The 12,599-nt window shown below is 38.6% G+C and overlaps 1 protein-coding gene across 2 annotated transcripts in view; it reads left to right on the forward strand.

Moving 5' to 3' along the window:
• The window catches only part of LOC132825939 (serine/threonine-protein kinase N2-like), a 53,339-nt gene that overhangs the window by 36,584 nt on the left and 4,156 nt on the right, over window positions 1-12,599 (forward strand). For both annotated transcript variants that reach the window (XM_060841598.1, XM_060841599.1), the window contains 5 exons: window positions 835-926; window positions 4,038-4,214; window positions 6,084-6,146; window positions 6,775-6,851; window positions 10,973-11,115. In XM_060841598.1, the coding sequence (XP_060697581.1) occupies window positions 835-926; window positions 4,038-4,214; window positions 6,084-6,146; window positions 6,775-6,851; window positions 10,973-11,115 (552 nt within the window). The remainder of the gene's footprint in view (window positions 1-834; window positions 927-4,037; window positions 4,215-6,083; window positions 6,147-6,774; window positions 6,852-10,972; window positions 11,116-12,599) is intronic.

Consider the following 12,599-nt stretch of genomic DNA (forward strand, 5'->3'; position numbering starts at 1 on the left):
ATATATAAAAGTAACTTTTCATTTTTTCTTTATTTAGGGAATGAAAATTTAAAGTAACTGGAAACAAACATATTTGACCTAAAGGATGATTTCACAATTAAGTTTTACATTTGAATAGAGTTGCAGGAAAAAATGCCATTATTTTCATTGATTTTTTTTGAAATTGTTTGCCTCAAAAGCTTTAAATATAAACAAATGATTAAACTTCACCTGTGGCTATAAAGTACTACAATAATACATGCTAAAGGTCTTTAGTCCTTTGCGGACAAAGTAAAATAAAACATTTTTGGGTACTTGGCATCCATTTAATAAGCCAAACACAGCACTAAGGACTCTATCATTCCTTGAAGTTTCTATATTTGCCTAAATATTAAGGAAGATATTAGCAGGTTGTAGTGATCTTGTGATATTGAGACCAAGTAAAGTATCTGTTGTGTAAACCCAGTCTGAAGCGGAGCTGTCTCGCAGATAAAAGTGCAAAATCTATGTCTACTAAAGTAGCAAATGTCTACAGTCTTGTATAGTAAAGTCCTGGATTCCTCTCCGTTTCAAGTTTATCCAATAAGTATCTGAGCCAGATGGACAGAAGGTCCTAATTTCATTGCTTGGTTTGTGTTGTGTATGAAGCAGGGTGGATTGTGATCATTTAGAAACAGTACAGGTGAACTCATCTCTATAGATTCAACAAGAGAAGCTTGTTCATAGCTCCCATGTATCTGATTAAACAAATGTTAGCATTTCAACATCCTCCGTATACCTCAAGATATTGAAGATTCATTTTGAAACACTTGAAGATTGTTGTACTTCTGTTCTAACTAACTTGCTTTATCCTAGGTATTGCTAGCCCAACATAAATTGTCTAAGAAAATGTTTGCTGTTAAAGCCTTGAAGAAAGGGAATATATTGTCTCGTGATGAAGTAGACAGGTGGGTGTCTGAGCTGTGAAATGAACAGATTTTTATTTCTTGATTTCCTTATCTTTACCCAGGGCATGGATTTTCTGCAAGGTGGGTGACAGCAGTGTTAGCTGCCCAATTTACATGAGTAAATTCATATGAGTATTGGCTACCATTCTCAGAGCTTGACTTGTGTGATTGCAAGTGTTGGATTCTGGCTAGATTTTGAAAGCATTTGACTCCATGGCATCAAAAAGTTGACATTGCACGTACATTCTCAGCCTTGTGTAAGAAAAATCCCTGTTGGTAAAAAGTGTTTACACAATAGTGTCAGCTTTGATTTTGAAGCCCATGTACTGTCATTAATGTGGGTAATTCTGATTGTTTGTTTGTTATTTTTTATAAAACCCTGAATCTGAGATCAGTTAAGCCAATAAAAATGGGAATTGTGGATCTTGATGTCTATCCCCTTCTGCTTAGAGAGCTCTAACTAAAAATAATTGTTATTTTAGTGTAAGACAGTTATGATTTGATAATGTACTTGAATTGTAACCATTAGATTACCATTAAAACTGCTTAATTCATAGCTGATACAGATTCACTTGTTTTAATAACTTTGCAATAATTCTTCTCTGTACCATTGTAGGAAAGCCATGGAGTAGTCTAAAATTATCCTCATGCAGGCGGGGGGTGGGTGGGGAGAGAAAGAAATGTGGATAAAAAGCGAATGTCTGAGCATATTGATCACCTGTCAGTGTCTGGCTGTAATTAATTTTTGAGGTTCAGTTGAAAACTTGTTTTCTCCTTGCCTCTCCGTTTTAGAGCAGCTTAACTAGACACAATATCAGAAGAATGAAGGCAGACAGCCTTGTTGTCATGCTTTTGCTTGCGTGCTCAACACTGAGCTATTTAGTGATTTTGTTTCTGATATTGAGGGTGGGGTTGGTGTTTCTGGCGTGTGGTCCCATTTGATGCAGCTGCAAAAATATTTAATTATGACATTTAAACATTCGCAAGCCCAGTATTTCTTGCTCGTTCCTAATTGAACTTCTATTGATTATTGTGAAAGTATGCCCACAGCACAGCTGGCGAAGGCATTTTCAGGTTTTTGATCCAGCAACACTGGGGGAAAAAATTGACTATATAATTCCAAGTCAAATTGTATGGGTTTTGGAGGGAAGCTTTTTCAGGTGGTGGTGTCCTCCTTGGTGGTAAGGGTCATGAGTTGAGAAGGTGAGGTTGAAGGAGCCTTGGCAACTCATTACAATGCATTTTATAATATGCACCAGTTGCCACTATTGGACAATGATGTAGAAGATTCTAAATAAGGAAGTCACTTTTGTCCTGGATTGAGCTCCTTGTGTTGGTGGAGCTGCACTTAGGCAAGTGGGAAGTATTCCATCATACTTCCTGAATTGTGCCTTTTTTAAAATAAATAGGCTTGGAGAAGTTGGGAGATGAATTACTTGTTGCAGAATTCCCAACCTTTGTCTTGTTCTCATTGCTTCAGTATTCATTTGGTTAGTCCAGATAATTTTTCTGGTCGAAATAATCTCCCTCCATGATGATGTGGACTTAGCAGTGGTAATGCTACTGAATATAAAGAGATGGTTAGACTCTTTCATTGGAAACAATCATCGACTGTCACTGAAATGGCAAATAATATTTGCACTATATTTATTTGCCCAAGCTTGTGGTGCTCTTGTGGTGAAGTGGTACTGCCAATACCTTTGCACCTGGAGGCCCAGGTTTGAGTCCTGCTTGCTGCACAGTTGTGTAATGTCTCTAAACACTGATTTAGAACGTATCTATTAGCCCACTCCTGAATATTATCTAGGTTTCAGTGAATGCAGACACCTGGCTGCTTAATTTGCTGAAGAGTTCCAAATGGTGCTGAATAATTCAGCACCAATCAGCAGTGAACATCCTACTTCTGACCTAGGTTGGACCTGGAAGCAACCTTCAGTGATGTCTTGGGTAATCTCCACAACCACAACTGCTTCCTTTTGTGATGGGTATGACTCCAAACAATGGAGAATTATCCCCTTGATTCCCATTGATTAAAATTTCCGAGCACTGCTTGAAGCCATACATAGGACATAGAGCATTACAGCGCAGTATAGGCTCTTCGTCCCTTGTTGGTTCCACAGGTCGGTGCAACATTCTGAAGCCTATCTATTCTACACTATTCCATTTTCATCCATATGTTTATCCAATGATCATTTAAATACTTGTAAAGTTAGCGAGTCTACTACTGTTACAGGCAGGGTGTTCCATGCCCATACTACAGAGTAAAGAAACCACCTCTGACATCTGTCCTATATCTATCACCCCTCAATTTAAAGCAAGTTCCCTTGTGCTAGCCATCATCATCTGAGGGGAGCAAGGCTTTCTGTCCACCCTAACTAGCCCTCTGATTATCTCATGTCTCAATTAAGTCACCTTATGACTAGTGAAAACAGCCTCAAGTTCTTCGGCCTTTCATCTTAAGACCTTCCCTCCATACCAAGCAACATTCTAGTAAATCACTTCTGAACCTTTTCCAAAGCTTCCACATCCTTCTATAATTCGGTGACCAGAACTGTACCCAATACTCCAAGTGCGGCTGAACAGCTGCAACATGACCTCATTGCTTTTATTGGTAGAAAGATTGAATTTAAGAGCTAATACTTGTCAATACTCTGACATAACAGCAATAACCAATTCATTTTGGGTTAGGTTTCACTTCATAGTGCTTTCAACAATACCTCCGTCACTGCAAATTGAATTTGTTGGGTTGGATTTGTCTTACTTTTTATGGACAGGATACATCTGGACAATTTTCCACATTGACAGGTAGATTCAGTGTTTTAGCTCTATTCACATAACTACAAAGGGGGTGAACAAATGTGTTATGAAAAATAATCGCAAACTAGATGAGGGATGTGTGAGAAAACCACTTTAAAGGTGAGCATTTCACAATGTATTTTGTATGTGAAAAGCAGTTCACTCAAAGTTTAAAGTGACCTCTTATTATAATAGGTATCATTTATTGATTAGATTATTAAATTAAATTGCTATTTGATTTTCTAAAATGTGTATATAAATGAAAATTACTGAACTCAAACTCAACCCTACTGTATGTATTCTTTCTATTTATAGCCTAATGTGTGAGAAGCGCATCTTTGAAACAGTAAGCTCTGTGCAGCATCCTTTCCTTGTGAACCTCTTTGCCTGCTTTCAAACTACAAATCATGTTTGCTTTGTGATGGAGTATGCACCTGGAGGAGACCTAATGATGCATATTCGTTCTAATGTCTTCTCTGAACCCCAAGCTAGGTAAGTGCTCAATCAGAATATGGAACTTAATCCCATGTATTATATTGTGATATGGACAAGCCATTCATTCAGATAAAACACAGTACTGTGTGGTAGTGATTACATTTCTGGACTCCCTAAATCAGCGACTTGGACTAGTAACACAGAACATGAGTTTAAATGGTCAGTTTGAATTCAATTCTTTTGAACCTTATAAAAACTAACCAATAAAATTTACTAAGCTTTTAATTGTTGCAAAGACCCAACTGATTCACTGATGTTTATCCTTCAAAAAAGAGAATCTGCCTGTACTTGTCATCTGATGTGACTCTAATCATATTCCAGTGTGACTTGATTATTAATTATTTTTAGCTGAAGTTGCTAAAAACTGCATTCTTCAAACAATGAGGGATGGGCAACACACAAACCTGCCCACATCCTGGGTGACTTGAAAATTTTTAATTCCATGTTAAGGGAGTATAAAATAGATGACATTCATGCAGACACTAGGAAAGATGAAAAAATGCAATCTGGCACATTTAATTTTATACCAGGGGAATCTTGTGCACTTCAATTCCCAATTAGTGGTAATTCTAACTTGGAAAAAAATACACAAACAAGATTAGTAAATTATTGAAGTTAGTTGTGACTTATCAAATGCAGAGCTTTATCACAGAATTATCAAGTTCTAGCAAGAATGTGCCAAAGCACTTTTTTTAATGGATTATTGTGCAATCCTACTTTTTACAGTTGCCAGTAGCCTGTTCCAATAAGTGATGCTTCTTTTTTGAGATAAATATTTTGGTACCTACCTGAACTCTTGCCTATGTATTGTCATGTCTTACAGTTCTACCACAACTGCCTTGCTTTATTTTAACCAAAACTACAATGTCCAATACTTGGTTTATAATCAGGTGATTCATTTGTCAATGGTAGCCAGAGGTGGTAAATAATGGTTGCTGCAATGAGGGAAGAGAAGAAACCTTTGTACAAATAATGGGATGAAATGATGTAGCTACCTGAGACACTAAGTACACTTATGTTTCACATTAATATGGTATGTTCCCTACCAAACTACTGAGGTACCGACAACTCGTGGATTGCGGTGTTTCTAAAAGGCACTGGCCTTGCCAGTGATGTTCTCACACACATTAAATAGAACATGTTCCTGGTGGTGTGATCTGATTGTGTTTAAGCTAATGAAGGGGAATAATTGAATGAAAATAGAGAACCAGGGAATAATAAACTGAAATGTATAAGTTCAGTTAAAAGCATGTGAAAATATAGAATTTATTATTGGATGTGGAAAAATTTGATGTTTAAAACATATCCAAAATCTCTTGGAATTCAGAGGTGTGGAAACCAACTGGGAAGGCAGTGGGGTAGTGGTAATGTCACTGGCTCGTAATCAAGAATTCCAGGCTAATTGGAATGAGAGTATGAATCTAATCATGGCAGATGGTAACAATTTGAATTCAACAAAAAGCTATTTAACATGATGGATACAACCATTGTTGATTGTTGGAAAAACTGATTCACTAATGTCCTTTTCTGAGGAAGGAAATCTGCCATGACTTCAGACTGTCAGCACTATGGTTGACTTTTTTAGGTGTGCTCTGGGCATTTGGTGAGAGGAGGTAAATGCTGGCCTAACCAGCAATGCTCACATCTTTATAACAAATTTTGAAACCCCTAAATTGGGATTAAAATTATACACTGCCAGCACTTTCAATGGCAGAATGGAATTTTTAGACTAAATTTGACATCTTTGAGAACAATGCTAAATTAATTGTAGATAAGTTTTGATAAGAATATGTCAACTGAGTCCGTTTATTAACATAGTCAAATTCACTTGAATTAGTGAGATGACGTTTTATTGTATTTTTCCAGGTTTTATGCAGCTTGTGTTATCCTTGGATTGCAATTTCTACATAAGAAAGATATAGTTTACAGGTAACTGCTTTAAGTATGTCATTGAGCTTGAAGAGTTAACAAGACCAATCATTTTGAAAAATTTGTACACTAGTTTGAAGTTTGAAAATTCTTCATTGGAACACTAGACTTCATAGGATTGGAAGATCACGTTAGCTTTAGCTGCTGTTTGCTGTAATTGAGAAAATTGGTAACTTCCATCCTAGCCACTAGATGGAAGTCTCTGCTGGGTTGGAATTCTGGCTAGACAGCAATGGCAGTGGAAGAAACATTAGTTCCACCGATGCGGTTTCGTAAAGATATATTGATCCTAAATGTGGAAACCTCTGTGGAAACTGATTCTTTTTGCTGAAGTTGAAATTGAGGGAAACTTCTGATTTTTTAAAAGTGACATCTGATGGTTTGCAAGTTTAAATCTGCATCCTTCTCCTGACCATGTAGTATGCTGTGCCTACACATTCAGTTCATCAATATTAGTTTTTAAAAATTAATTAGTATTGGCATTTTAAGCAATTTTGAAATGCCTTGAGGAAATGACTGACGACCTGCCAGAATGTATGTAATTTATCTAAGTATTATTTAGTTTTAATTGCAATAAACATAACTGTAGATGTGAAACTGCCTAAGTTTTCACCTCTGTCTTCCACAGGGATTTGAAATTGGACAATTTGTTGATGGATGCTGAAGGTTATATTAAAATTGGTGACTTTGGGCTCTGTAAAGAAGGTAAAATGCCTTGTTTCCCATTAAGTAAGCAAACTGTCACATCATGGATTGTTTAAGGTGAAGCTCTTAGGAAAAGTATGAAACCCAAAAAGGTGACCACCATTGAATTCCTAGTTTTTGTTTTAATCGAGGTGCTGCATTTTGGGAAAGCAAATCTTAGCTGGACTTAGACACTTAATGGTAAGGTCCTAGGGAGTGTTGCTGAACAAAGAGAGCTTGGAGTGCAGGTTCATAGCTCCTTGAAAGTGGAGTCGCATGTAGATAGGATAGTGAAGAGGGCGTTTGATATACTTTCCTGTATTGGTCAGAGTATTGAGTACAGGAGTTGGGAGGTCATGTTGTGGCTGTACAGGACATTGGTTAGGCCACTGTTGGAATATTGCATGCAATTCTGGTCTCCTTCCTATCAGAAGGATGTTGTGAAACTTGAAAGGGTTCAGAAAAGATTTACAAGGATGTTGCCAGGGTTGGAGAATTTGAGCTATAGGGAGAGGCTGAACGGGCTGGGGCTGTTTTTCCCTGAAGCTTGGGAGGCTGAAGGGTGACCTAATAGAGGTTTACAAAATTGAGGGGCATGGATAGGGTAAATTGGTAAAGTCTTTTCCCCGGGAGTCAGAGAGTCCAGAACTAGAGGGTATAAGTTTAGGGTGAGAGGGGAAAGACCTAAGGGGCAACTTCTTCATGTGATGGTGTATGTATGGAATGAGCTGCCAGAGGATGTGGTGGAGGCTAGTACAATTGCAACATTTTAAGAGGTATTTGGATGGGTATATGAATAGGAAGTGTTTGGAGGGATATGGGCCGGGTGCTGGCAGGTGGGACTAGACTGGGTTGGGATATCTGGTCGGCATGGACAGGTCGGACCGAAGGGTCTGTTTCCATGCTGTACATCTGACTGCATTCTAAATAATGGTCCATCAGCTTCTCTCATTGCAGAGTGGATAGAGGGGTTTTCATTGTAAGTATTATGTTACACTAACTTCCAGCTTGGTGACTATCTTCTAGCATTTGGAAGGGTGGGGTAGAAATCAGTAATTAGCCCATTTCTGGTCAGGTACTCCTGTTGGATAGGCATCAGTACACCAATGTTGAATGAAAGAGCATTGGATGCAACTGTCTTTCCATAGGTGAATAGCCAGATCCTACTCACCTATCAATGCTCTAAAACAAGGAATATGTATCAGATAAGGTACTAGGGTGTTGCAGAATCACATCCCCAGTCAGAGTCAAATCTCTAAAGAGAAAAGGAAGTCTTTTGAGAGGGAAAGGAATATATGTTGTTACTGCATAAAAGTTACAGGGAGATGATGGATCGAGAAAGTCAATTGCCCTAAAAATAGATGAATTTAAGGTGGACTTAAGCTAAAGGCTGACTTTGATTCAGAACAGTAAAACTTCAAACCAAAAATGACATTCTTTACCAAAGGAGGGCTCTCTAGAGGGGACAGTCTAGATAATATGAGAGCTTTTGAAAGCTACTCATCAGGTAGCAACTGTGGTTAATGATGTCCTAGTCACTAACTGACTGACAGGACCAAATCAGAGGTGGCTTCGGTAAAAATTGTCTTTGTATAGAAACTTAGAAAGTTGGAGCAGGAGTAGACCATTGGCCCTTCAAGCTTGCTTTGCCATTCATTATGATCTTGACTGATCATCTCTCCAACCTCTTGGCGCTCCACGTCTCATCTGATTGAAGGGCTTTTGCCCGAAACGTTGATTCTCCTGTTCCTTGGATGCTGCGTGACCTGCTGTGCTTTTCGAGCACCACACTCTGAACTCCAACATCTGCAGTCCTCCCTTTCTCCATCCAAGTTATAAGCCTGTTCCCACTTTGTCCTCCATATCCTTTGATCACTTTAGACCCAAGTGCTATATCCAACTCTTGAAATCATATAATGTTGTGGTCTTGACTTTTTTTCAGTGGTTGCAAATTCCACAGGCTCAGCCATTCCCTCAGTGAAGAAATTTTCATCATCCCAGCGGTTTATCCCATTATCCTTCTATTCCCTCCCCCCCCAAGCAAATACAGTCCTTACTGATTCAACCTTTCCTCCTATGTGAACCCTGCTGTCCGGGAGTCAGTCTGGTAAATGTTTGTCAAGAGCTTTTTGGAAGTCCAAATAAGCCACATCTGCTGCACACCTCCCACCCTGCACATTCCATTTAATGAATCCTTACATTCCAGGAGTTTGTCAAGTCTGACTTTCCCTTGTGTAAATCTATTTTACTTTGTCTGATTCTGCTGCTCGCTTCCAAGTGCTGTGCTATTAATTATTTTATTATGGATTCTAGCATTTTCCCCCACTACAACACTGGTCTATAATTCCCTGTTTCCTCTTTTTTTTTAAATGGATGGGTTATACTAGCTACCCTGCATTCATATTTAGAATATGACCACAGTGCATTTATTATTTCTAGGGTCACTTCCTTAGGTACTCTGGGATGTACATTCAATCTCATTAATTTCCCCAACACTTTTTTTTCTCTACAAATGCTGATTTCCTTCAATTCCTCTCCCCACAAACGCTGGTTTAGTGAGTGTGTTTTGTGTTCACCTTTTTAAAAACCAAGCCAAGTATACATTTAGTTGGTCAGCTATTTCTTTGTTCCCCATTAAAAATATCCATGTTCCTGACTTTAAGGGACATGTGATTGTCTTCACTAATTTATTTTCTCTTTGCATACAGTCAGTTTTATGTTCTCCGCAAGCTTACTCTTTGTACTCTAATTTCCCTTTTTTTAAATCAATCTTTTGTCCTCCTCTTGCTGAATTCTAAACTGTTCCCACACTCTAGGTCTGTTTTGTTCTGGCCAACGTATCTGCCTTTTCCTTGGATCTAATGCCATCTCTTGTTTCCCTCAATCAATGCTTTGACCACATTTTTCCATTTTGCCTTTGCACCAGACAGGAATGAACAATTGTTGCCCTTCACCCATGCACTGTTTGAATGGTTGCCATTGCCTTTAAACTGTCATTTCATTAAATAAAATTCCCCAAACTATCATAGCCAATTCCCACCTCCTATCATCATATTTATTTTACTTAAAGTAAGAACCATAGTCTCAGAATCAACTACATCCCTCCAGTTTGATGAAGAATTCTATCATATTATGGTTGCTCATCCCCAAGGGACCTCTCAACTAGGTTGCCAATTATTCCTTATTCCATAATACCCAGTCAAGGATGACCTATTTTTAGTTTCTCCAATGTATCGGTCCAGAAAACCAGCCTGCGTATACCTCTAGAATTCCTCCTTACTAGTTTGATTTGTTCAACATATGTTCAGACTAAAGCCACCCATAATTACTGATATACCTTTTATTGTAAACTTCTCTAATTTCCTGTTTAATGCTATTCCAAAATCACCCCTAAATTTTGATCTATATATGCCCCTTGGTGTTTCTTAGCTCTACCCATACAGATTCCACATCCGAGCTAATATTGTTCTTCATTATTGTGTTAATTTCCTCTTTAACCAGCAATACAACTCCATTCTTTTTCTTTTCTTTGTCCTTCTTAAATAGTGAATAACCTTGGATGTTCAGTTCCCATCTCTCATCACCCTGTTTTTGTGTATGTAATCCTGACTGTATATGTTTTCATTTATTTGTAATTTTTAAATTCATTGACTTTCTTGCAAATGTTGCACACATTAAAGCACAAAGCCATAAGATTTGTCTCTTTAACATTATTTTTCTGGTTCCCATTAATTTTCACCATGTCCCTATTTTATCCTGGTGCTTGATTTCTCTGCGTATTACTTTTCTTAATCCCCTTTCTGTTCTTTGCTGTTGTCCTTGATTTACCTTGCTCTGACTCCATGCATAGATTCCCATCTCCCTGCCATTTTAGTTTAAAGCTTCCCCAATCACTTGAGCAAAATTATGTCTAGGACATCAGTCCTGGCCCAACCTAGGTGTAACCTGTCTGATTTGGACTGGTCCCATATTCTCCAGAACTGGATATAATGCCCCAGGAATCTGAAAAATAGCCCCCACTTTGAACACTGATATTATTGAAGGTGAAGGAATTGAACTTAGGGACTGAGATTGACTGATCCTGATAGGCTGTTACATTCTATATGTGTGACTTAAGTTCTTTTTAAATACTTCTGTTGCAGGAATGGGTTCTGGCGATCACACAAACACATTTTGTGGAACCCCCGAGTTCTTGGCTCCAGAGGTGCTGACTGAGACCTCATACACACGAGCTGTTGACTGGTGGGGTCTGGGCGTGCTTGTATATGAAATGCTGGTGGGAGAGGTGAGATCTTTGTTTCTCAAAGCAGTGTGTTGTGTAGGTAAATACCTATGATGGACCAATAGGTGGGAAAGTAAGTTTCAATGAAATAAGACATTTATAAATGGTAAATGAATAGGCTTGGTGAATGGGCCAGAATTTGGCAGATGAAGTTTAAACCTGAGTAAAGGTGAGGTTATGCGCTTTGTTTGGACGAATAGAAAGGCAACTTGTTATCTAAATGAAGAGAAACTTCAAAGAAATCTGGTGCAGAAAGTGTCTTTCTGCATGAATCACAAAACTAGTATGCATATGCAGCAGGCAACAAGGAAGGTAAATGGAATTTTGGCATTTATTTTTAAAGAAACAAAAGAAAAGTAGGAAAGTGTTGCTCAATTGTACAAGACATTAGCGAGACTCCATCAGGAGTGTTGCTTACAATTTTGTCCCCTTACTTGGAGAGGTGTAGTTCTATTGGACGCGATTCACTGGATTGATTCCAGGGGTGAGCAGTTTGTTTTATGAAATGTGAGTAAAAAAATGAAGTACGAAGGTAAACTGGCCAAAAATATAAAGGAGGATAGTAAAAGCTTTTTTAGGTATGTGAAAGGCAAAATAATGGTTAAGACTAACATTGCGCCCTTAAAGACAGAAACAGGGGAATATATTAAGGGGAACAAAGAAATGGCAGAAGAATTGAATTGGTACTTCAGATGTGTGTTCACTGGGGAAGACACAAACAAACCTCCCTGAGGTAACAGTGGCTGAAGGACCTGAACTTAAGGTCGATAAGTCCCTGGGGCCTGATGGTCTACATCCCAGGGCACTGAAGGAGGTGGCTCGAGAAATCGTGGATGCTTTGGTGATTATTTTCCAGAGTTTGATAGATTTGGGATCAGTTCTTGCGGATTGGAGGGTGTGTAATGTTGTACCACTTTTTAAGAAAGGTGGGAGAGAGAAATCAGGAAATTATAGACCAGTCAGTGGTGGGAAAGATGCTGGAGTCTCTTATCAAGGATGAAATTACAACACATCTGGATAGTAGTAACAAGATAGGTCAGAGTCAGCATGGATTTATGAAGGGGAAATCATGCTTGACTAATCTTCTGGAATTTTTTGAGGATGTAACTCTGAAGATGGACAAGGGAGATCCAGTAGATGTAGTGTACCTGGACTTTCAAAGCTTTTGATAAAGTCCCACACAGGACCTTCGTGAGCAAAATTAGGATGCATAGTATTGGGGGCAAAGTACTAACTTGGATTGAAAGTTGGTTGGCTGACAGGAAACAAAGTAGTGACAAACGGCTCCATTTCGGACTGGCAGGCAGTGACCAGTGGGGTACCGCAGGGATCAGTGCTGAGTCTGCAGCTTTTTACATACATATTAATGATATAGAAGATGGTATTAGTAATACATTAGCAAATTTGCTAATGATACTAAGCTGGTTGGCAGGGTGAAATGTGACGATGTTAGGGAGATTACAGGGTGACCTGGACAGGTTAGGTGA

The sequence above is a fragment of the Hemiscyllium ocellatum genome, chromosome 21 (assembly GCF_020745735.1).
Source record: "Hemiscyllium ocellatum isolate sHemOce1 chromosome 21, sHemOce1.pat.X.cur, whole genome shotgun sequence".
Taxonomy (NCBI): domain Eukaryota; kingdom Metazoa; phylum Chordata; class Chondrichthyes; order Orectolobiformes; family Hemiscylliidae; genus Hemiscyllium; species Hemiscyllium ocellatum.